Source organism: Leptosomus discolor, chromosome 2 (assembly GCF_034619465.1).
Source record: "Leptosomus discolor isolate bLepDis1 chromosome 2, bLepDis1.hap2, whole genome shotgun sequence".
In the NCBI taxonomy this organism is placed as follows: Eukaryota; Metazoa; Chordata; class Aves; order Leptosomiformes; family Leptosomidae; genus Leptosomus; species Leptosomus discolor.
The window spans coordinates 63,172,079-63,197,198 of NC_141392.1; the positions used below are offsets into that span (position 1 = coordinate 63,172,079).

Below are 25,120 nucleotides of genomic sequence, written 5' to 3' on the forward strand. Positions count from 1 at the left end.
TACACAAATGGTATTATTTTTTTCCTACAAGAAAAGAAAAAAGAAAATGGAAAAGGAGACACTGATATTGAGGGGCTAGCTTCACTCTTTATAACACTGACAGACTTTAACCACTTGGGACAAGGTTTCCAGTCTAGAAGCCAGGCTGAAATCTTCCTCAGGCTTTCAGCCAAGTCATCTGGGACATTTCCAAGAATAAGGGCAAGGGAATAAAAAAACACCAGAAGGTCTCCTCCCCCCACTTCTGCTTAAAATGCCAACAATGTTTATCCACAAGAGTTCAAGAAGTTTCAACTGCATGTAGAAAAATTTCCAGTTAGAGAAAGCAGTATGATCTTTCATCAAAGTACCTTTTCAGTCTCTGAAAAATCTGGCCAAAGTCCATTGGCAGAAGAGTCCATTCGAGTACCTCAACTCGCTACAGGTCCTCTCATCACCTTATGTATGCCCATGAGCAAGCAGGATTACTTGCCTCATGACTATGGCTTTGAACTTGAAGAAGCTATGTTTTGTCCGTGGAGCCAGAATTGAGGCTAGAAACATCATTTTCTCACCACACCAGCAGACTGAGCCTTTGTACCTGGGCAACCAAGTGCACCATTTCTAACACAGATGGCACAATGGGCAAACCTGCAGGAGTTGCACGTAGGGGACAGGAACAGCTAGTTGGGACATAAACCAGTGTGGAACACATGGAAGTGGCAACTGGGAGAGAGGTCTGTCAGGAGCTTCACTATAGTAACAGGCACCATATATTTACCATATGCAGGTTTTAGTTTCTAATCTTCTTCTGCAAATTAGAATTAGATAAATAAGCAAGACATTAATTTTCAGACACAGTCTCTCATTTTACTGGTCAACACAATCCATGCTGACCATCACTTTGAAGTGGATGGGTATGTAGGAGTTGGGTATCATCTCTTACTTGCATGATCGTCCTTTTATGCAGAAAAGCCTGAGAGGGAAATGGCAGGGAGGGAAACACGATGAAAGGACTGAAAACCCAAAAACGGGCAAAAGGGTGCCAGGATGGAGGAGATAAGCTGGAAGAGAACAAAACAACTGGGCGGACAGCAATTAGGTCAGCTGACAGAAAAAGAGCTGGCAGGGGTCCATCTGAGGGAAGGAGAAGGGCTCATGTCACAGCACTTCCAACTGCTTGAGCCTCCCCAAGTATTCAGTCTATAGCACCCCACAACATGGCATGCTGCCTTTCAGGTTCCCTCACCTCCTCCTGCTCTGACGGTTGGACTGAGCAGCTTCACACAAACTCAGCGAGAGCTCTGTTCGCAACAAAACCGTGTTATTTCTCACAATCCCAGAGTCACTGAGGTGGGGCCACACCTCTGCAGACCCTCTAGTCCAACCAGGGTCAGGTGGAGCAGGGTGCTCAGCTCCACGACCAGTTGGATTTTGAGTATCTCCAAGGATGGAGACTCCGTAGCCTCTTCCCGGGTTCAAACACAATATTTAATGCAAAGTAATGGGAAAAATCAGACACCTGAACACCCAAAGAGGCAGCATGTTGGCCTCCAGCTTCCTCTGCAGAAAAAGGGGTATAACAAAGTCCCACCCACGTCTCATGGTGGCTTCGAGGGAGAGTTACTCATCAGTGAAAGCACCCGGGGGTGCGCCAAAGCCGTCCCTCGGCTTGGAGGCGGCGCCACGGGGGGAAGACGGAGCCGGCGGCAGCTCCCCCAGCCCGGGTGGGACCAGCCGTCCCCCTGCACCGCCCCGCAGCCCCCCGCCTGCCTCCGCGGTCCCCCGCCCCCTCCGCGCAGCGCCGCGCTGCCCGCCCGGCTCCTCCTCCGCGGCCCTGCGCGCCCCGCCCGCCGGCGCTCGGCTCCTTCCACCTGCGCGGCGGCGGCGGCGGCGGCGGGGAGCGGGGCGCCCCCGGGCCGGGAGATGTGAGCCCCCATGGGCGCCGGCCAGCCGCGGCGGGGGGCGGCTTGGCTGCTGGTGCTACCGCTGCTCCTGCCGCCGGCCCCCGCGGCGCACGCAGGTAGGTGGCGGCGCTGCCCGCCGGCCCCGGCCCCGCGGGGGATGCTCATCCCTCCCCGCGCCGGCGGTGGGAGCCGGAGGCTCCGCCCTGAGGGTCCCCGGCGTCGTCTATGCGCTGGGTTATCCTGGCGCGGCGGCCGGTCGGGGCAGGCAGAGCTGTCCCGGCCCGCCGTGCCGTGCCGTGCCGTGCCGCGCCGCGCCGCGCCCCCGCTGCCCGTGGCCGGCCGGAGCCCGCGCAGGCGGCGCGGGCAGCGGGTCTGCCACCGGGCCGGGGCCGGGGCCGGGTGCTGGGTGCCGTTGGTGTTAGACAGCAGTGCCTCCGCGTCGTGTTCGTGTTGCTGGTCTCCAGTACTTAACGGGAAGAAGGGGACGGGGTGTTTCTGTAGTGTTGCTTCATCTTTTTCTCTTCTCCGTAGTTATGCTGGAATTGGGTTTTACCAAGCTGTACGTTAATACGCTTTCAGCTGTAAGTTGATAGCGTGCCCTTGAGATAGGCCTTGTTATTTGTGGGGGAGTAACTCCCCAAATACCTATGGTGTTTGTATTTTCCTTTGTGCTTGACAGTCGCCATCCCCAGGAGTCCTACCTGAGCAGTCAAGAGACAGTTTAAAACAAAAGGCAGGACGTGGTTTTGACAGAGATACGCAGCTCCTGTGCCGGTGTCCTGAGGTGCTCTGATTCCCTTCTCCCACCTGTAGGCTGGAGCACTGCTCCGGTGACAGCGACGCATCCAAGCACAAGGAGGCAGAAGGAGCAGGAAAGGTGGCAGCTGGAGTGGACTGTGGGAGCAGCTCGAATAGCAAATTGTCTCCGGCACAGGCAAGGGGAATGAGCTTGTAAGCCGTAGCTGTTGAGTGTGCGTGCGTGGTGGGTCCCCTGCTGCTGTTAAAAACATCATGCACGACTTCTTTTTTTCATATCCCTCGAGTATAAAACCAAGGAAGGCATCGCAGAGATTAGCAGTTCTGCTGAGAGACCTGCTCTGTCTTTGTGCGCTTGTTCTCTGCTGCAAATGTTGCCTCCAGAACTAAATACATAAGGACAGAGGCTGCTCCCATTTAAATCCACATCAGAACTTCCAGATGCTGTGAGAGCCGGACGGTAGTAAGGAGTGTTCTTCATACCCTGAATGCTCTTGAGTAGCACTAAGTACTGTGTGTCAGATTACTCTTTTGACAAACTACTCCATTATGCATCAGTGATTTGAGTGGCTTTCAGAAGTACCAATGCCAGCTTCTTTGTAGGTAACTGACCAGATTGTTTTCATCTTATTAAATAAGTCTACTGATCATCAGTGCAAGTGTTTTGGAAAATCTATATAACTGGCATTCAGTTGCCCTTTAAAAAAAGTTAAAATTTGATTACCACTGGGTTTGGTTCCAAAGAAGGTTTAGAAAAATGTGAAGGGGTTATGTTGGTTTTGTCTAATGGTTGTTCAAGGCAGCAAGGAATCTGTTTGCACATTCCTGAGGTTTTAGCTGGACATAATTTCAGGGGTTTGTTGACAGTCAGCAATACCAGCATGGAAGGGAGACCTGTGCCTTTCACTGAAGGCATAGAGCTTCCATTTTCACCTCTTTCAGCATGAGATGATAAAAGCTGGTTTAATTCAGCCTAGCAGTATTTTGCTAATAATGGAAAAAAATTATGTGAGGTACAGAACTGTGAGAGCAGTGCTCCTGCTCTTTCTCCAAAGGGAGGTGACAGGTAGAAGAGTCCCTTTTGAATACTTTCTTCCAACAGAAGCCTAGGTTGCTGGTCGCAAGCAGGTGCAGTCCTGAAAATTCTGTCGTTGCTTGGAGGGCTGGATCTGGTGCTGGAATAGGAACAGATTATACCAGGGCCCAAGTGCCTTGGGAAGCAATTTTACAGCAGGACTTCACAGACTCAAATTCTTGCATCTTATGGGATCTGTGCCGTGCCCGTCCCTTTGGGATCTCTTGTTGAGTTCCTTTCTGAACTCTGTGGCAGCAGCATTTAAATGCTAACTTATAATTGGACCTTTGCAAACATAAAGCAAAATGCCTTTTGTTTTCACTGTGGTGCATTAGTGGGTATGATTTTATCCTTACTGGATTACATCTACTGTTTCAGCGGTCTCTGCCTACATTCTGTCTAACGATCTGTGCCCACCTCACAGGTTGTCTGAGCATTGCCTGGGTTTGCACAGAACAAAAATTTCACTTGTTGCTGCACTTGAGTGGTATTTTTATAAATTGGTATTTCACTCACTCACTATTTAAAAATGTGTACTCTAAAACAAATGAAAAAGCACAGAAAATGCAAAATGGAAAATTCATTGTTTAATCAACAGGATCAAGAAATGTAGCATATTCCTTTCTACCACATGGGAGAGTTTAGCTGGTTTTGCAGGAAACTAATAAGGATAGGAGGAACATCCTGAATTTTGGAAGTAGTAGAATGTTAATCTATTAATTTACCAAACTCCATCTTAAAACCTTCCCCATGCTTTTCATGGAGGTTTCCCTAACCACATTCTTCTACAGTTAGAGAAACCTTTAAATTTCTGGCCCATGGAGTCCAGTCTCTATCTTTAGATCTGTAGATCTATACAGAAGAAAGAATGCAACGGATACTATGATATATACTTATTCTGAAGAAGGGGAAATGAGTCTGAATGCTGTACGGCAAAAATAAAGCATTTTGATATATTTAAGGTATGTTTACTATTTTCATTCAGATAAGGCACGTGACTTTGAAAGCAAATCTCTCAGTCATTTCACTTACTGTGCCTTCATCCGTATTGTGATGCAGTCTTGAAGCTGGATTTCTTCTGGATGAAGCTGCCCTGGAAGATATGCTTCATCAGCATATCTAATGCAAGTAGAGCTAGTCCAATGTTAAAAAGAAAAAACCTGAAATGTGTATGGTGTAGACAAGATTTTTTCAATACCGACATTTTCATGTAACAGACCTGCTCATACTGGGTTGCGTTACTCCCTAATGTAGACATAGCCTTAGATCCCACTGGAGTTAGTATGTGGCTATACCAACTACATTTCTTGTGATGGGACCTTGAAAGCTTCCCCCTTTTAATGTTTTCTAATAGTTACATAAGTTGCTTGGTCTGCATTGATGCACCTCATTTAATTTACTTGTCTTTCATCTTCCACTTCATCATATTTTTACTAATAAATAGATCTACATTTTAAGAAGCAGCTTCAGGCCTCCCTATAAGCAAATTTCAATGTGTTTTCTTTTAAAGTTACTAGAACACTGAAATGTACAAAACATCCCTCAACATCAAGATGTTGTTCTGGGAAATACAGAATAAAAGGGGTCACTATATGGGCTTTGCAGTTAAGCCATTGAGCTGGAGTTCAGGGACCACACCGATGCCCAGATATATTTTATCATGTTAAAACCATCCAGAAGGCAGGCAATATTCCAGTGCTAATAATCCACTTCCTTTCCTACTCCTCGCATACCCACAGTGGATCCTTGAGAAGGCTTCCTGAGGTCAGCACACACACAGTGGTTTAGAAACTTGAAGTCCCTGCGTGGATGTTCTGGATTCGAGAGGAGAGTAGAAACTGCTGTTTGCATCCCCCCCAGAAACTGGGACAGCAGAAGCGACTTGCTCAACTTATTTTGATAAAAACAGAGTCTGAACAACCACTTTTATTCCTGCACGAATACATGGCCTTTGAGCACTAGTCATAATTTGTGAAGGACAGAAGTGAAATGCTTGGCTCCAGGCTGAGCAGTGCTGAGATGTTTTGGTATTGACACAAGGTGATTTAAGGTAACGTTTTCGATCTGAGAAGAGGCTGATCTGTTGCATATAGTTCCTTATAGTTTCTTAAAGGCTGGAGGGAGCAGATGAGCTAGTGTTTGTTATTGCATCTGGTTTGCAAAAGGCTTCACTTCTCTTGGCTTTCTCTTGGCTTACCTAGTCTTTTCTGAAAGTACATCAGTACCCTGCTCTTAGGGGGTACTGTAGTCAAACCAGTAATGTACAGGATGTGGCTCAGAAGCACTGAACACTGACTGTGCCCTGCAAAGGCTGTGGCACGTGTACTTGCTGACAGGGCTTTTTCTGGCTGCGAGAAGGTAGCAGACTAGCACAGAAGTAGACCTGTTCGGCTCTCTGAGTCTAAATCAACTTGCAGTAGCTCAAACATGACCGAGAGCTAGCTTCTGCCCCAGCCCCGGCAGTGGTCAGGCCCTTCCTGATCTTATCGAAGTGTGTTGGCCATTCCCTTGGGCATCAGCGACATTGCACTGTCCCTTGGATCCAGGTGTGCAAGTTACTGCCTTTAATGATATTTCTGAGGCAGTCTTTTGTAACGTAGGTGTAAAAGATGAAGAAGATTATGCTGAATAACTTCCTCTGTACACCAAATCACTTTAAATCTAGAGGTGGGTAAGTGTGAAAATCATGACTGGTGGTTTTAACAAAAAAAAATGCTCGTGCAGTACAGGAAAGTTACTAAAAATACTACTATACCTATAATTAGATACTGACTTGTTCACATCTGAAATTACTGTGGGACACTGAACAGTCATGCAGTGCCTCAAACACCGGCCGGTACGTGACAGGAGACCAACAAAAATGGGTGGGTCCCCCAGGAAACCTTCATTTCTTGTGAATTCTCTGCAAGCAATGCTTCCCAGAGGTGTGTGCTTCCTTGGTCATCCATGGGGAGAAGTGTAAATGTGGGGCATGAGAGGGAAAAATAATTCTGTGAGTGCTTCAAGTAACAGAGATGCTCAGCAGGCTGCCTCACGTCTGCCAGGGTATCGCCAGCTGGTTCTCCAGCACCGTGCAAGAGATCAATCCTAGAGCCATGCTGGCTGTCCCACGGGGTGAACTTGAAATTGCCTCTTGGTGTTTGCAGGCACTGGCTGGGGACTGGAAATAGGCTATTTGTGATCATTCGGACAGGGGTGGCTGTGTGACTTTGGCAGCCTGATTGTAAGCTTGCTAGGTGTGTTGGTCCTTCCTCTCAAATCTTGGGTGCAGAAGAAAGTGTTTGACTTGCATCTTTTGAGGATTGCCTTGCCCTCATAAATGAAGGCAAGTGCTCATCTTCCGTTGACGTCACACTCAATCTCCTGCTCAAGGGAGAATGTAGATTTAGAATTGGGGATCTCACTAATTAAATCAGTTTGGAGTGCAAGAAAAGCAAAATCCCTTCTCTAGACAAGCCATCAGTAGGTCAAAAAGCAAGGAGCAGCACCTGTTAGTCAATAAATACAATGCTTTTAGTTCTAATTGAACTGTTGTTGCCTAATAGATACTAGCCAGCACTAAATGATGAAAGCCAAAACTAATTTTTGCCCATTATGTGTAAAAAATATTTTATGTAAGGATGGATTAGGAGTGTTGCAAAATGTGATGTATCAGGATTCAGCTGATAACTGTCACACAATGTATTTTTTATAATGCTTCAAACAGAAACCTTACTTAACCCTTGGGTATTTTGAAAAACAAATGTAAGATGTCAGGGGTAGAATTAGAATTAAGCTTTCATTTTCTTGGCTGTTGGGTTGTGGTTGATCTAAGTAGTCTTAGTAATGCTAAACATGTTCTAGGGAGAAAAGAAAATCCTCAAAATTAAACACTGGGCAGTTGGGCTATTTTTAAGATTTTATATAACTTCAAAACATCTGTTTCAAAAAAAAAAACCCAGCTATTGTGTCATGGAATTGTGTCAACAGTGGACTTTTAAAATTAGTTTAGGTCTTTTTGACAAAAAAATGTTTTTTGCATTCCAAACTTAACAAAAACTCATTCCATTTGATAATTTAGAAAAAAAAAAAAAACAACCAACGAACACCTGTGTTGGATTATGACTCTGAAAACCTTGAAGGGGTTGTGAGTAATTTTAGACAAGCACACCTTGAATTTCACTCACCTTGTTTCAGGCCAGTATTTATCACTCAGGATTAATAGAAAACATACCTACAATAACTTTCTCCTGCTGGAGTACATCAAGGAAAGGTTTTTGCAGCAGGGCATGGTTAGGTAGTGTGAGCTCTACTCTTGCGCTTGCAAACCTTCAACACAGAAGGAAGAAAATTCAGTTTATTTGATTTCTGTCGTACAAGTTAGCAAAAAGGAATGGATGTCAGCTGCCATGGCCCTCTCTAGCTCTCTCCTAGCAAGCCTTCAACAGACTGGGAAGACCTTCTCCTCCTTCCTGAAGTTGTGTCTTTCTGGACTGAGTCTGAAATGTTCTTTGACCAATAGTCTCTGTAGAGGTGTTTTTATAAGTTAGGACGTGGCTCAGATAAATCAACACGAGGCTTCACACGAAGGAGGAGAGCACGTCCGGGCAAGCTGCAGCTTCAGTCCCTCTTCTGCACCTCTCCCATTCTTTGGGCTGTATTTCCACGTGTGCTCTTTCTCCACGTGACCTCCTCAGGGTCACCTGTTTCCAATGGCAGCCTGCCTATTTCTTCAAAAGCAAACCCCACATGCTCCAGTCTCATCCTTCTCCCACGTTTCCCCACCTCTTCTCTCATGCTTTTCCATCTGCTCCACTACCTGGTTTTCATGTTGTCTTACATCTCTGTTTCTGTCCCCATCTCTCTCTCCCCTGTGCCCCTGCTGAACAGGCTGTGACGGGAGTGACAGGCTCCAGTTCTGGGAGGGCAAGAGTGTGCTTTGTGGTTAGCTCTCGAGCGCTGTTATGACTCGAACAGGAAATCACCTCCGTGCTCCTCCCCACATTCCCATCAGCGCTGCTCAAGTCAAAGGGTTTCACTAGCCTGACTTCATACCTGGCAGTCCCAGAGCTCCAGCCACCCACCAGGAGAAAGGCAGCTAAGCTGTAATGGCTCCTACATGCCTCTCCTCCTTATCCAGCCTGTCGAGTTTGAGTCTAAAAGAATTGGCATAGAGAAAAGCTTTCAAGCCTGCTTAATTTAAAAAAACTCAACTCATTTGTTTGAATTGTTGCTAAAATGACTAATAGCAGGCAATGACATTTGCTAACATGTATTCCTGGCTTTGCTGGGTTTCCCTTCCTCTTTGTGACTTCTGATCTCCAATTTTGGCTCGGTTTCCCTTTTTGCCGTTTGGTGTACTCCCTTGCATTCCTGCATGGCCAGTGCCAGCTTGCTCGAGGCTGCAGAGGTACCGGAAAAGACAGCCCAACCCTCTGCTAGTGAGTGCCACCAAACAATGCCAAATGGGCATTTGTTCTGACCGAGTATGACCATTTTTGTGTTATGCTTAGGCATGTGTTTGAGGGACTGTTTTTCACTGAGAACGACATAACCATTGAAACAGACCAGCTGGAGGAAGAAAAGAGAGCAAACATTTCTTTAAAAAAGTGAAGAGCAGCAACATAGAAGGAGCAAGCAAGATTTCACAGGAGTTTGGTGGAGGTCACCCAAAGCTGAACAAAAAGACTAAAGAAAGGGCGGTGGCTTACAGCATTGCCAGAAGCGATATTTAGTGTCCTAGATTGCTCCTGAGTTGCTTGATGCTTCACTGGTGGGTCTAAGCTCCCAGTGGGAGAAGGTGAATCAGGGACTCGGCCTGTTTGAAAGGCTGCCTTCTCTCTGAGGTGTGTAAGTGTGGATTAGATCTGTGGCCTTGACGTGGCAGCTGCAAATGGTGAGGCACGGGGAGTACCTGCAGCATTGTCCATAAATTCAGTGCGCAGCACAAAGGAGCTGCTTCCATCAGAGGTGCTGCCAAGGCCACTTTTGTATAAGAAAATGCAACAGAAATTGCAGTCAAGGTCTCTGTTGTCAGAAAAGGAGTTCCTCTGTTAAATTCTGAGACTCCTCTGTAGGGGAGGAGTCCCTGGGTTTTACTGCTGTGGCTATTGGGAAAAGCAGTGTTGCAGTAAGGCTCACCTCTCTTAGTGCTTTCCACATCACTCACTGTCTTAAAGTACATATTACAGTTGTCTAGAGAAGCCCTGTGACTTTCTTTGTTGTTTGGTTTTATTGGGTAATTTGGTGTTTGCGCCCTGGTAGCCATGCCACAGTAACATGCGGCAGATGATTGCTCTGCTTGAGAGCAGTACAGTCAACAACAGTACTTAGATAGGAGGCGTTTCTGTGCCAACACGTCAGCTTTCAGTGGCTCCTCTGCCTTATCCCCACCCCAGAACTTTAGCCAGTGTACAGAGAAAAAAAAAAAAAAAATCTACGTTTTTGTGTTTTTGTGTATTTTTATGCTTTGCAGCTGATTGATAAGTTACCCAACCTGAGTGAAAAGCTAACAAATCTGTTTACAGCGAGAGGGCACAGGTGGCTGCAGCTGTACTTGTTCTGCAGCATTGACGTTAAACACAGCTCTTTGTCACTGAGATGGGCAGTGATGCCTCCTAGCAAATGAAGAGCAGCTACACTGAACGGGTAGTAGTTGTAACATGGAAATTACGTGTGTTTAATAGTTGTATTTGTATATGTGTGTGTGTGTTCGATGTGTGTATAGATAGATAGATATGGCTATAACAAAACCCCAGCTTTGAACAGTACTGTCTGGAGCAAGGCAGACACCTGGCAAGGCTCTATGCGATTAAAACCGACCAGGTTTTTAAGCCCAGCAGACACTTTCATAAAGAGAAGATGAGGCACCTGCCATGCACTCTTTCACTCGTGTGAATAATCTCACTGACGTCAGTGGGGTTTTTCGCTCACACGTGAAGGTGTTTTCGGGCTAAGTCATGTCTGTTTTGGAGAGTCTCGCAATACCTTATTCTGAGATCAGGACCTGTCTCTTCGTTGTGGTGTTGCAGTGTGCAAGCCTATATTATTGCCTTCTTTCCAGTCCAGGTGTGCAGAGTCATGAAGATGGAAAGAATGATATTACTCAAGGTTTGATTTACAGCGTTTTCAAAGACAGTAATAAGGGCTCTAGGTTTTTCCATGCAAGAAATAAATAGACTTTGTTATACTGGGAAGTGATGACAGCCATTGCAGGCTACCAATGAGACAGACTACACCTAGCAAAACAACATGCATGACTGGTTTCTCCTCTCACATAGGTCAGTACGAACTGAAAATACTCCATATAACACCCATGCCCTTATCCCAGTTAATAGAAACAAAGTCAGAATATAACTGGATATGTTGTTTTTAAAGACAAGATACAGAAATAAGCAGCTGCTGCACATACATAAGTCCTTTCCTGACGATAACCCTGCAACATACAAGCTCCATGTATAATCAATTTTCTATGCATGCTTCCTGATACTATTAAGCATCGAATAGACATGAAGGAGTTTATTCTTAACTCTTCGTGGAGAAATAGGGGAGTACGGTAGTTTTATTCTTGTTTTACAGATGCAGAATTGAGGAATGAAAAAAAAAAACTTGTATGATTTGTTGTAAGGGTAAATGGAGGTCTTTACTAAAGGGGCAAGACCAGAAATAGAAACCAAATCTCTGCTTTTGCAGCAAATGGAAAGTTAACGGTCTTAGTCCTTCTGCCTTCCAAATCACACTGAGCTGGAGGCAGGTGGGAGCATGCTGGCAGTGTTATAATGCTTCAGATCGTGTAAAGATACAGTCTGTGGGTTCTGCGTGCTGAGATTGGCTCATCTGCTGCAGTCAGTGTTTCTGTTTTGAATCTTTAATTACCACAGCACAAACCACACTGGGAGGAGGGAAATTTTAAAATTAAAAAAAAAAAAAAAATTGACAAAACCCCCACCTTTGAATGTTACTAGTTTAATTCTATTAATTCTATTATTCTATTTATTCTAATGTAACAGACAAATGCATGACTCTTGCTACTTTAAAATGTGCTCGAGGAATATAATTGTTTTTATGCAAGCGTGGCCCAATGTCAAAAGGTACAGGCAAACAAAAAACTATTCAGAAAACCAATGGAAGTCATTTCCCCCGCCTCCAGCCAGTTCAATTCGGTGACTATGGATTAGCCTGATAAGCAGTACACATTTTAAAAATTTTTGAAGGAAAAAAAGGTGTGAAAAGTGGCCTGTTAGAGTCATTCTAGCTGCCCTGCACCAGATTCAGCAGTACCCCTGCCAAATTTATTACTTCATAATGCGAAGCCAGATTTATTAGGTAGTGTAAGAAGGCCTGTCAAAATGGGGCTGGCAGTAACCTTAAGAGATCCCCCTATCTGTCCCATTACCCCTAGGCAGAATCAGCTAAATCAGTGTCATTTCTGGAAGATATTTCTCTAATTTGCTTTTCAAAAGATCCAGCAGCCCTCCTAGGTGACCCATCCTCACGTGTTGCTTCTCTTCCCATAAGGGGTTACTCCCAGTGCTACCTATCTGGCTGAAACTGAACTCCATTCATGGACACGGAGGATAGATTATTCTTCTCATGTGAAGACTTACAGTGTTCTCTGCCACTCCTCCCTGGACAAGGTGCATTCCTGTAAAGTTTAACTGCCAAGGAAGCAGAGATCAAAGCTGATGGGCTTAGGTTTGACCACCATCCCCACTGGAGGGAGAGATGCATCCAGTCTGGTCCATCCTAACTAGAGAGATGAACCAACCTATGGAAGAGTTTATCTTCCTCTGCACTTTATGACCACTGCAAAGTAGATGCCTTGCTCAGCCCATTACCAGAGACAAATCTCCTCCTTATCTGCTGCTGTTTAAGGGCTAGAATTTTTTTAGTCTTTCCTCTGAAGGTTTTAGTACTGTGCAGTATATACCGTGTTCTCCTCCAGACTCTGTTTTATTCTTAAATCTCTCCTTGTTGGCCTTTTTAGTTTTTCTTCATTGTTTTTTAAGGAGAAGCCTTTTATAGCTTTGATTCCCAGCAATCTAGGAAAATACCTACGTTGTATTTCCTCCTACTTGGGAATTGGAGCAGAAAGTCCCTCCCTCCCTTTCTACACAGATTGCCTGTCTGCCTTTCTCAGGGCTTGGGCAGCGTTGTGTGCTTCTGATGTAATTTTTATTTTTTAATCTCTTACTACCGGTTGTAGATTATGGTGTTGATGGGTTTCTTGAAGTCTCATACGCTTTGGTGCTGGGATGTGGTACAAAGAATTAAACTTGATGCATGGATGATTTCTTGTAGTCCATATAATGCTGGGTTTGGTTTGTTCTTCTTCGTAGCATGCACATTAGTGGATTAGGAGCTTCTCTGTTTTACTGAACAATTGTTGCCGATTTTAGGCTGTTTTCTTGGCTCTCTTGGACAGCTTTATCTTTATATTTGGAGTAGTTTCACCTAAAGCAGTTGCAGAGGACATTTATTTTGGAGGAAATCAAAACCTTTTCTTTTCTAGGTTCTGTATCTCCCACTTGGAAGCAAATGTTAGAGTAAGGCAGATTCCTGGAGGTCTCTTTCTGCTGCTTTCACATGCCCTGGCATCCTGGAACTTTTTTTATTTCATTGTAACTGAGTCTATGGTTTGAGCTCTTGCAAGATGACTGTCACAGGGCATTTCTGTGTCCAAGTGTTGAAGGAAATGGGCCTTTCTGTGTACTTTTTGTAAATAAATAAGCTTGTCCTAAGGACTATACCTGATGAAACTTGTTCTCCAACTAGAAAAAATTTAAAAGCCACTGAACGCTAGGTAAGTGCTAGAGATAAGAGAGCGTTAGAAGTACCCTCCATAAACAGCTTTATGATCTGAAGATATAGATGCAGGCATATACCAGAGTTTGTTTTGGATATTAACATACAGCTAGAGGCTCAGAAAACCCACAGTTTCCACTGAGACAGTTTAAAGCAATTGGTCTCTATAGAATTGCAAGGAGATTGTTTTAATAAATGTATTGAAGAGAAAAGCTTTTCCTGTTTGGCTCAAAGACAGCTAGAAGTCAGCAAGTTAATCAGGAAAGTGGTGGTGACTTTTACTTAAAAAAGCAACTATATGTTGCATGTACAGGAGGATGAACACTATTACTATAGTACAAAAACCCCTTAAGGTCTGCTTAAGGAAGTAACAAAGGTCAAGGACTATTCTTTCATACAGGTTCCCATGTTTGTGTTAGTATGCTTTATTTCCCCCTTACTTTTTCTCTTCTTGATATCTTAAGAACTAGAATTGCATCCCTGGAGGACAAGCTTTGACGGTTTTGAGGAAGGGTTTTGAAAAGTCCTGAAGAACCACAGATTCACTTTTTCTCTTCCCCGTTAAGCTCTCATGGCCGCTTGCAATGAGAAGCTCCTTGCCAGCAGCTGCAGCTTCAGGGCTTATCTCGGGGTTGCTCCCATGGGCGCAGCTATCATGGCAGGAGGTGCTGGGGATTGAGTCACAACTTGGAGCTGGGGATTCTGCCCATGGGCCTCTGTTTTGCAAGCAATTTAGCAATGTGAGCGTCTCCATCAAATTTAATAGATTAGGAGTGTGTATTAGGAAGATGTGAAACGGGGTTCTTAAGAACCCCAGACTTGCTTGTTTATTCATTTCCAAAGCTGGTGCAATGAACAGCAACTTAAGTGACCTAGCAGTAGGTGTGCACTTTTGCCTTTCTGGAGAGTCAACACAGATGATCAAGTGACGCTGGGGCTATTGTGATCATCTGATCTGATTCTCCAGTGTGAAGTCATACTTATGTTTGTAAAGCTGTGTTTGCAGTAGATGCCATGTGTCTTTTTAAAAGTACTTAGTTTGATTTTTAAAAGTCCACTCAGCTACAAAAAGTCCTACTGAAGCATCACAGATATTCTTATAGTTCCCAGTGTTAAATTGTTCTGATATTCAAATACCTTTACAATTTTAAAAATGTGTGTCTCTTCTAAGCTAAACTTTTCTAGCTTTAGCTTCCAGTCCCTGGATATATCCAAGACAATGTCTGTCATGAATGGCAAAGCCGTTTTTGCTAGGGAAAAAAACACACTCATACGGCTGGAATTTATGTGTTGTCTCACAAGCTGGGTCCAGTACCAGTGTTGTGGGGCAACAAGAGGACTGCATTAGCTAGGGACACTTTTGAGAAAACTTAATTTCCATGGCCAACAACCTTGTGCTTTTAATGATAAGAAACGCAGTATGTGGGATTTTATGGCTTGCTTTAAAATAAATACCTTTTTTGGTTAACTTGGAAGCGTATCTGTTTGCAGATTCTTAGTGTATGTTGTTCATTTCTTATTTTCTTTCTCAGGAGAGTTGTATTGTTCTCTGCCCAACCCCAGGAATGTACATTTTGAATCTGTAAACATGAGGAATGTCCTTCACTGGTCACCACCAGAAGGCGCGGGAGATGGAGTACTCTACAAGGTGAAGTATCTAGTGTAAGTTGGCTTGTTTATTTTAGCCCCTGCTGGCTTTTATTCTAGCATTTTAAATAATAATTTAAAAAATCTTTATGCAAGATAGGGCTGCTAAAAAGTAAAGAAAGGAGAACTGAAATGTGGGTTATACTTAAGCAATATGGTTTTTAACTTCTTCTTCTGGTATTGCTTACTTCAGGTCCAGTTAAAAAAAAATTTGAAGGAGACTTATTTCTTCCTATGAAAGAAGAGTAGGGTGCAACATGGAAGCTTTCAGGGGCACTCCTGAGAAGTGGGGCAGAAGGACAAAGGAGGACTGTGCTGTGGATTTGCATCTGACACATAGCACACATGTAAATGGATCTGGAGATGTAGTATGTTTTACTGTATATTAACTGTGCCCAGTGTTTTGTTGGTCTTTTCTAACAGAACCAACGCCCACAGGTTTCTTCTGATCCCACAAGCCTCTAGTCTAGGAGAAAATCCACTGAAGTTATCAAGTATTGTAGAAAAACAAGTAATGTGATTGGAATCAGCCCTTAACTTTCCAAGGTCTGCACCTTTGTGGGATATCAAGGAGTTTGAGTGAGGACCAGCATCCATCTCCTTTATGCCCACCAAGAAAACACTGGGTCATTCTGAAGGAGAGTGCTGGAAGTTTACTTTATAAATAGGTGTAACACTGTTGTCATGGGTGGGATGTAAGGCTCCCAGTCTTCACCCCTAATACTTCCATTCCCTTCATCTAGTTCTATTTTCATGACACTAAAACAAATGTAGATCTCCAGAAGTGTCCTGTAACTTGAACTGGCTAATAAAAAAAGCAAGAAGTTGCTTCTACAGTCAGAGACTGCAACATCTTTTGCTCGGATCTTGGCCTCTGTGCTCACAGACGAGCTACGTAGTCCACCTCCTGGAAAAGGGGAGAGTGCTTGGTAATTACGGAATGAACGGTAATTGTGTAGAAGGTAAAAGGAGCAGGGAGCACTAGCTATGCTGGCTTAGCTGGTCCACAGAAGAGTCTGTAGCCATACGTATGGCCATCTTTCACATTTGACTACAAAAATATTCATATGTGCCCTTACCTACCTAGGAAAGTGAGGGCTTGAGCTAGGTGGAAGATGTTGTCCTGCAGTCATGTAGGAGCTGCCACATGCCCTTACTAATTAGCAGCCAAAGGGGAATTCATAATGATGCGAATTTGAGGAGCTGGAGCTTCTGAGCAAATCCAGGCAGAAATTTTCCAATGAAATCTTTATTTCTTCTACTAGTGTATAAGAGCTGGTCAGTACTGAGACATTGTTGGTAGCAGGTATATGCCTCTTTTTCAACTAGAAGGGTTTTGAAGTTCATTGTATTCCAATGGAGTCTTTCTTTTAAATGAGAAAGAGAAGTAACAGTCAGGCATGAGTAGTCTCCTGTTCAGTCATCTTGGAGACCCTGAGCATCATCTGTCTCTGTACAGTGGGATGAGCCACTGAGCATTCTGACAGAACTCTTTGTCTCTGTATAAATAGTTATCCTGACTCTGTTATCGTGTGTTTAGGGTTTAAACTAAAGCTGTGGAGACTGAAGTTGAGAGGTCTCTGGTCTATGCAAGCAAAACTGGACTTTGATTGGTATCAGAAACATCCCAGTTAGTTCCATATGGCCTTGTTGTGGTTTAACCCCAGCTGGCAACTACACGCCACGCAGCCACTCCCTCACTCCTCCCCCCACAGTGGGATGGGGAGGAGAATTGGGGAAAAAAAAAAAAAAGTAAAACTTGTGGATTGACATAAGAACAGTTTAATAGCTAAAACAAAATAATATATAATAATAATAGTAATGAAAATGAATTTAGCAAAAAGAGAGAGAAATAAAACCCAAGAAAGACAAGTGATGCAAAATGCAGTTGCTTACCACCCGCTCATCGATGCCCAGCCAGTCCCCAAGCAGCGATCCACTCCTCCTGGCCAACTCCTCCCCATTTATATACTGAGTATGATGTTCTGTGGTATGGTTATCCCTTTGGCTAGTGTGGGTCAGCTGTCCTGGCCGTGCTCCCTCCCTCTGGCCGTGCTCCCTTCCTCTGGCCGTGCTCCCTCCCTGCTTCTTGTGCACCTCCTCACTAGCAGAGCATGGGAAACTGAAAAATCCTTAACTTAGGATAAGTGCCACTTAGCATCAACTAAAACATCAGTGTGTTATCAACATTATTCTCACACTAAATCCAAACCGCAGCACTGTACCAGCTACTAGGAAAAAAATTAACTCTATTCCAGCCAAAACCAGAATAAGCCTCTTCTTCTGGATAGGGTCTACTGTGATTTATTTTTCATTAAAAACTTGTGGAGATCCTGTGTTTTATCTCAGCTGAAGTTGGGAATTCCTTGAAATTGCATATTTCTACAAAACAAGCAAAGTGTTGTATCAGCCGTAATATTGGTGTCTGTGCTATATCAGGTGACTAATATTGTGGGAGTAGCTTTTGTACAGTGCCTTTCTCTTTTGATATAGATACGGTGTTGGCAAATGGATTAGAAAGCCAGAATGCAGGAATATCAACAGAACATGGTGTGACCTCTCCAGTGAGACCTCTGACTATGAAGAACAATACTATGCAAGCGTTAAAGCCTTCCTAAATGGGATGTGCTCTGACTGGATAGAGACCACACGATTCAACCCTCTTACAGACAGTAAGGAAAGCTAATCACACAGCCAGATGTTCAATGGTCTTGATTAATACTGTGTGCTCAGACTGCATGTGCCAGTACCTGAAGGGGGCCTACAAGAAGGCTGAGAAGGGACTTTTTATAAGGGCATTTAGTGATAGGACAAGGGGTAATGGTGGGAAGCTGGGAGAGGGCAGGTTTAGACTAGATACAAGGAAGACATTTTTCACCCTGAGGGTGGTGAGACACTGGAACAGGTTGCCTAAGGAAGTTGTGGATGCTCCATCCCTGGAAGTGTTCAAGACCAGGTTGGATGGAGCCTTAAGCAACCCGTTCTAGTGAGAAGTGTCCCTGCCATGGCAGGGGTATTAGTACTAGATGATCTTTGAGGTCCCTTCCAACCCAAACCGTTCTATGATTCTATGATTCATAGCATATGATAGTTTAATTTTAACATGAGGTTACATTTTTTTGCAGTTTTTTCACATTTATGCTTTTGGCAGAAGTAGTTGAATAATAATATTATAATTTGGGGGTGTGCATGTTATATACATGGTCTTATATACAATGAATACTCTTTTATACATTGGTAAAGCTTTACTCAAGACAAATAAAAGCTGTGGCACTTCCACAGCATAAGGAACGCTGATTTTGAAAAGGCTCTATTAAACCAAGCAGTAGTTGTACTCAGAGCATAATATCTCTTATCTGTGCCAGATAATCTGAGAACATACTGGTAATTTAGCTTCTTTTAGCAAATTGAGTTTCAAGGTTGTTTATCCTGTGAAGAAACAGGAATTCCTAGGCAAAATTCCAAGTCAGAATTCACCTTCTCACTGTAAAGATCCTCTTAGTTATCTGATAAAATAATTTTCTACCAATATAAATGAATTGTTTGAAGTCCTACTTAGACTCCCCAAAGCATTACAAAAATTTGATATCATTCACTTCAAGAAACTGCATGGTCAAGTCAGCGTGCCTTTGCTGCATTTGACTGCTTTTTGTGTGTGTTCATTTTTTCCAGCTAAAATTGATCCGCCCATGGTAAGTGTATCTTCTACCGAGAAGTCTATTTCAGTCATTCTCACTGCTCCTGAGAAGTGGAAGAGAAGTCCTGAGGGAGAATCTGTATCTCTGCTTCAAGTGTATCCTGGCCTGCAATATAATGTGTCTGTCCTCAACAAAAAAACAAAGAAGCGGGTAAGCTTTGACAAAGCTGTAGAACTGCCTATTAAATCTGTGCTCTGTGCTTCCTGAAATGCACTTTGTGTCCGTAACAGCAAGGGTTGAAACAGGATTCATAGCCTTATAGGAATTGTAGGATCATTCAGGTTAGAAGGGAGCTCAGGAGGTCTCTAGTCCAAAGTCCTGTTCAAAGCAGGATCAGCTGTGAGGTTAGACCAGGTTGCTCAGGGTTTGTCCAGTTGCATCCTGAAAACCTCCAAGGATGGAGACCACACAATCTGTTCCGCTGCTCGACTTACCTCTTAGGGAAAAAAGTGTTTCTTTATGTCCAATCTGAACCTCACTTTTTGAACTTATGTCCATTGTCTCTTATCCTCCCGCCATTCAGCACTGTGAAGAGCCTGGCTCTATCTTCCTTGATGACCTCCCTGGGACATCCTGGGGTCTGCTGTTAGGTCCCCCTGAAGCCATGCCTTCTTCTCCAGGTGCAACAAACTCAGTCCCTCAGCCTCCCCTCACAGGGCAAGTGCCCCATACCCAACCATCTTGGTGATCCTCTACTAAACCCACTACAGTTTGCCGGTCTTCCCTGTATTGGGGGGAACAAAACTGGTCACAGTATTCTAGATGTGGTCTGATGAGCCCTGGGTGGAGGACGATAATCTCTCTCATCCATCTACCTCCTCTTCTGTTACCACAGCCCAGGGTGCTGTTGGTCTCCTTTGCTGTAGGGGCATGTAGCTGGCTCATGTTCAGCTTGCTGCCTGTCCCCAGTCTTTGTCAGCAGAACAAATCCTCAGCCAGTCAGTCTACTGACAATACTCACAATACATCGTGATGAAGTGTATCCTTTGTCACCACATCTGAACATCTTCATTTGTCTGTCTCTGCAGATTTACGTTTCATTAGCAAGTAGTAGTTCCCAGAGTAAACACGGTAGGTGAGGAAGAGTTCAGTGATCAGTTACAAAAACATTCATTCTTCTGTTCCCATCGTCCAGTCACAATCTCTGTTTGGCAAATCTCTGAATTTCCTGAAAAGACACAGAAACTTCACGCCAAAAAGGTCACCTTTTGTCAAAGGGGGTATTAAAATGTCAAGATCAGCAATTAGAGGTAGACAAAAATAGCAATTATTTTGGACTCTAAGGTCTGTATAACACTCAGCCTCCTTTACCTCCTTTACCAGAACATCCCAATTTGAAAGATTTTGTGGAACTGTTACTCTGTGCCTTTTATCGGCCTATGTGTCAGGACAGAGCTGGAGTGATGCTTTAGCTCTATTGCAACATCGACATGAGAATGTGGGCTAGTGGTGGCACATGGTCCTGCTTCATACAACACATGAAGTTGTTCAGTAGTGGTAGAAGAATGATTGAATGGAAGATAAAATATTCAGAGAGGACATGACCTAATAAATAACTTGAGTTGTGACAGCATTCAGACAAAAAGGATGCAGCTGGCAGTTCTTATAGTATCATTATTCTTTCCAGAAAATTTGTGTGCTTGTGACACATTTTGTATATAAGATCTTTACCTTTCTGTAACTGAGGAGTTAAAGGGGAAAAAAAAATATCTTTTTTTGTGTCTTCCAGTGGTGGTTCTCCATCAGCAACAACACCTTGGTTGTGCCCTGGTTAGAACCGGGAACAGCTTATTGTGTCAGCGCACAGATACATGTCACCACACCACTTTTGTACAGTGGGTTCTCCAAAGAATATTGCATTGATACCTTGAAAGGTATGTATAAGCTGGCAAATGACAAAAAGAAGATGCAAGTACCGATGAAAAAATCTTTTGCCTTTAGTAAAACATAGCTGGGATCTACTGACTGGAAGGTACGTCAGTACCTCTGAAGGAAAGGATCTGCATTCTTTGAGTAGTAGCGGATGGAGAATATTTTTTTCTCCTTGAAGGAGATTTGGGAGTGGCAGAGCTGGGTCAGTCTGAAGTTAGCAACAGGAGAACCTGAGGGAGGGGTTGTTATTTCTTTTTAGAATTTAATTTGTAATTTACGTAATAATAAAAATGTGTCCTGTAGCTCAAATGTCATTTTAAAAAAATTTCCTGCAAATTCCTTGTTTATCTGAAATGTTTGCATCCCATATCTAAAAAGCAATGTGGTGAATGCACACATTAGTATCTGAATACATTAAAAAGTTGCTCAGTACAATGAAAACTTCTGTTTTGTTAACAGATAAAACAGCAGATGAGACTATAACGATCATACTTGGACATATTCTGCCTGTCATACTGGCTGTCCTTTTTATTTCAATTACCTGCTATTGTGTGCACAGGTATATTCATGTCAGCAAGCAGAAGCATCCAACAAACCTGGTAAGTGTTCTCTGTTGCAGGAGGTTGCTGCCAAACTTGGCACTCACAGTAGAGCTGTGCATTTTCTGGGGCTCCGAGTCAGCTGAGAGGAAACCATGGCTAGCTGCAAATAAAAGCTCTAGTCGCCACTCAGGTCAAGAAAAGAACATCACATTGAGGGTTATTAAATGCAAGAAAAGCAGAGTAATAAGTCAACTTAGCAACTATGTCTAAAAAGATGACCAAATATGAAAAGATGACCGGAACTAATGAGGATCAGAACAGAGCTGTTCATTTCGGAAGAGTCATTGCCATAAGCAAGGTCTGAGGTGCACTGAGGCAACCTCTGTTAGGAAGTCAGTGCTCCCTAAATTTATCTAGGAAGAAGCAGTGTTCAAAAGTTATTAATTGGTTGAATTGAGAAATAAGAAGGGAAGATAATTAAGCAGAAAAGAAATCCCATGATGTTTTCTTGGACTATAAATGTGTATTACCAGATTTTTCCACTTAATTGTGATTGTGAAGGATTTAGCTCATGTGCATCATACAGATAATTTAATCTGTATTTCAGGAATACTTTCAAATACTGCACCATTCCCTGACACACAAAAATGTATGAACAAACGCAGTCTGTTATTTAGACAGCCCAAATACACTTTCTATGCAAAAATGTTTGCAAGTTTCTTAGAGCTGCAAAGTTCGTTAGTTTTTACAAAGAACACATAAAGTCTAAGAAATGTTTCTTGTTTCCAGCTCATAAGCCCAGCAGAGCTTTCTCACAGCTATCTCTAAACAAGTTGCTCAATCATAAATATGCAATTACAATAATGAATGAACGTTTTGATGTTAATCCAATTTGCACGACACCGTGGGATGGGAGGTATAAGGGAGTTGGTTTCAACATGCTGATCTTTCTGAAGAAATCTAGAGCAGCCCAGAGGTGGTAGGAGAAAAGTTCTCAGAGGGACTGTGTACAGTCAAAACAGACAGAAGGGTTCAAAAGGAGTAGAGCAGCTGCGGCTGCAGTGTGTTCAGATGTGCACGGCGACACGTCCTGCACTTGGCAAGGCACCAGCTTTATCACAGAATTGTGAAATCACAGAGTGGTTTGAGTTGGAAGGGACCTTCAAAGATCATCTAATCCAACTACCCTGCTGTGGGCAGGGACATCTGCCACTAGATCAGCTTGCTCAGAGCCCCATCCAGCATGACACTGAACACTTGCAGTGGTGGGGCATCCACAACCTCTCTGGGCAGTCTGTTCCAGTGCTTCACCACCCTCACAGTAAAGAATTTCTTCCTTATATCCAGTCTAAATCTGTCCTCTTTCAGTTTAAAACTGTTGCCCCTTGTCACTACAGGCCCTGGTGATAATTCTCTGTCTTTCTTATTCTTTATCCTGGGATGCAAGGCATGGTAGGGGTAGATACCTTGGTTTCTCCTGGACAGCTAGCAGGACAGAGCTCTTTACAGTCCAAGAACGTGAAGGGCTACTTAGTGAAAATTCCCTCGATTAGCAGACTAAACGTCAACTCCAGGAGTTTTTTTCTGTAATAAATGTATAATTTGTATGATGGAGGATTTTTTAATATCCATTGCACTTTTTTGTGACCACCTTGAAGGTTCAATTTTATCTCTGGATTCAGTTGATGTTAAGGTAACAAATGAATATAGACCTGGTATTTTAGTGATGCTCTCTGGCTTTCCCAGCCCACAGACTGTTCTACATGAGCACACCCCGCGTGGTCAGGGGGAGGTGGAATAAGCAGTTTGTTTTGGTCCAGCACTTCTGACCTGGGGGAGCTTTCAGACTACCTAGTACATCGATTAGTGGTCTTAGTCTTCCGTTCAAGCTTGACAGCAGTGAAGTGCACCTTCTAGTTGTTGTTTTTCCATTGCACTTCCCTTTAGTGACTGCTGATACAGTACTTATTCCTGTTAGAAATATTACTCGTTTCAGAAAGATTCCTATTGTTCAACTAGATGATATAAAAGCAGCGTGGGACCTGGGACAGACTGCACAGTGCAGGCTCCATACACTGCACTTCAACCTCATGTATAGCTTCCTCTCTGAAAGGAGACCTCATATTATTTAATTCTCTGTAAGCTATACCTTAACAGGGTACCTGACTCTGTGCTTGTGGGATGTGGTTTTCACTGCACTTCCTCTTCACTGGTTAAAAAGAGAGGAAGAGATTCTGTAGCCTATGACCCAAGGACAACTCTGATATTTTCTCCAAAGTCACTTGAGTGTATGCTGGTGGAAACAGAAGCTGAATTTGGCAGAATTGTTCTAACCAATATTTTGACATGGGGAAGGTGAGAAAAAGGATATTAGAGCTAGTCATAACATAGTTTTACTACAGATAGAATGAAAAAAGTAGAGCATATTAACATCCTGGAGGCTTATATGATGAACTTCCTTCTTCCCTAAACTGAAATAACCTTCTCCTAAGGTCTAGCCTAGCCTTATATTTTAAAAATATATGACAGTGTAAAAAGCAGCAAGATGGTATTTTTATTATACTGCACTCAAATCAAAATATTTTTTGCTTTTCAGGTATGGCACTACACTGACAAATGCAATGAAATGGTTTTCATACCACGTGAAAAAATAGTGGTCAACCTTATCAGTGTTAATGTGGATGATAACAAGGCATCTCAGGAATCCAGTCATCTATCAGAAAGGAAAAGTCCCCATTATTACACTGTTTACAGTGACACAGAAGGGAAGGATTTGCCTTCAAAAGAAGTGCTGGAAACAAAACACTTGCTTGATATTTCACATGAAGAGGGTATTTTAGTGGATGAGGACCAAGCTGGGAACTGGCCATCTTACGGCCAGCCTGGAACAAAGAATGCTTTGAGACAGAAAAATGCAGGGACTGTAGAGTATGAACATGATGTAAGGGCTGAAGACTTCAGTCTTGGTCAGAAACTAGAAGAGAAGACTTCTGCCCCCAGGGGACTAATAGGTGAGCCACAGATTGCTTTGGGGGACTTGGTTAATATGAAAACAGGACAGCCATATTGCCCCCAACTAGAGGTGAGGGCAGCAGACCCCTGTTTGGGACAGAAAATAGAGGAACTTAATTTGAAGATGATTGATGCAGCAGATGAATTGCTGGGTGAGACACGTATCAACTTGGCGGACTTGGATACTGAAAAATCTGGGCAGACATCCTATCCTCAGCTGGAAAAAATAGCACAGACCGTATTACTAGATTGGGATCCTCACACTGGAAGACTGTATATTCCTACCTTGCCCAGTGTTGAAAATCAGGTGTGTGAAGGAGTGTTCAAGTGTGATGACCCTGACAAAAAGGGTATTTTGTCCAGACTGTATGAGAAAGAGGTATCTGATGAATCATCAGAGGACCAAGAAATGTATCTCCTGCAATTCAAGGAACAATGGGGACTGCACGTAGAAATGGAAGACTGAACAGTAATTTTCTAAAGTGTTCTAAAATGCGAAATCTTGTTTGCTTTGCTGAAGAGCGTGGTGGACTCAGTGGAGCAAATGTATCTTAATGTATTGAAGTTTTCAGAACCATCACAGTTGAACAACTTATTCGTGATATGTTATTTATAACAGTTTCCAGATGTGATCTAAGTGATTTTGACTTCCATCGTAAGCCTCTCAGGGAAAATATGATGGTTATGAGATTATCTTCTTTTTAAAAATATATATATATATTTTTACTCAGGATGTTAGGATTTTCACATTGTTGTTCCTACCAAAACAAATTACCAGCATTTGAAAGCAGTTGTTTTTAGCAAATAAAAAAGCAGAAATATGACATTTTGCTGGGCTGTTTCACATGT

General features: G+C 43.3%; 1 protein-coding gene across 1 annotated transcript; it reads left to right on the forward strand.

The window, feature by feature from the left end:
- Positions 1-15,034: 15,034 nt before the first annotated feature.
- On the forward strand, positions 15,035-24,737 carry IL20RA (interleukin 20 receptor subunit alpha). Its single transcript, XM_009950030.2, has 6 exons — positions 15,035-15,162; positions 17,641-17,819; positions 18,820-18,995; positions 20,575-20,719; positions 21,177-21,316; positions 23,856-24,737. Exons 1-6 carry the CDS (start codon positions 15,089-15,091, stop codon positions 24,735-24,737), a joined length of 1,596 nt encoding a protein of 531 aa, XP_009948332.2. The 5' UTR covers positions 15,035-15,088.
- The last annotated feature ends 383 nt before the right edge of the window (positions 24,738-25,120 follow it).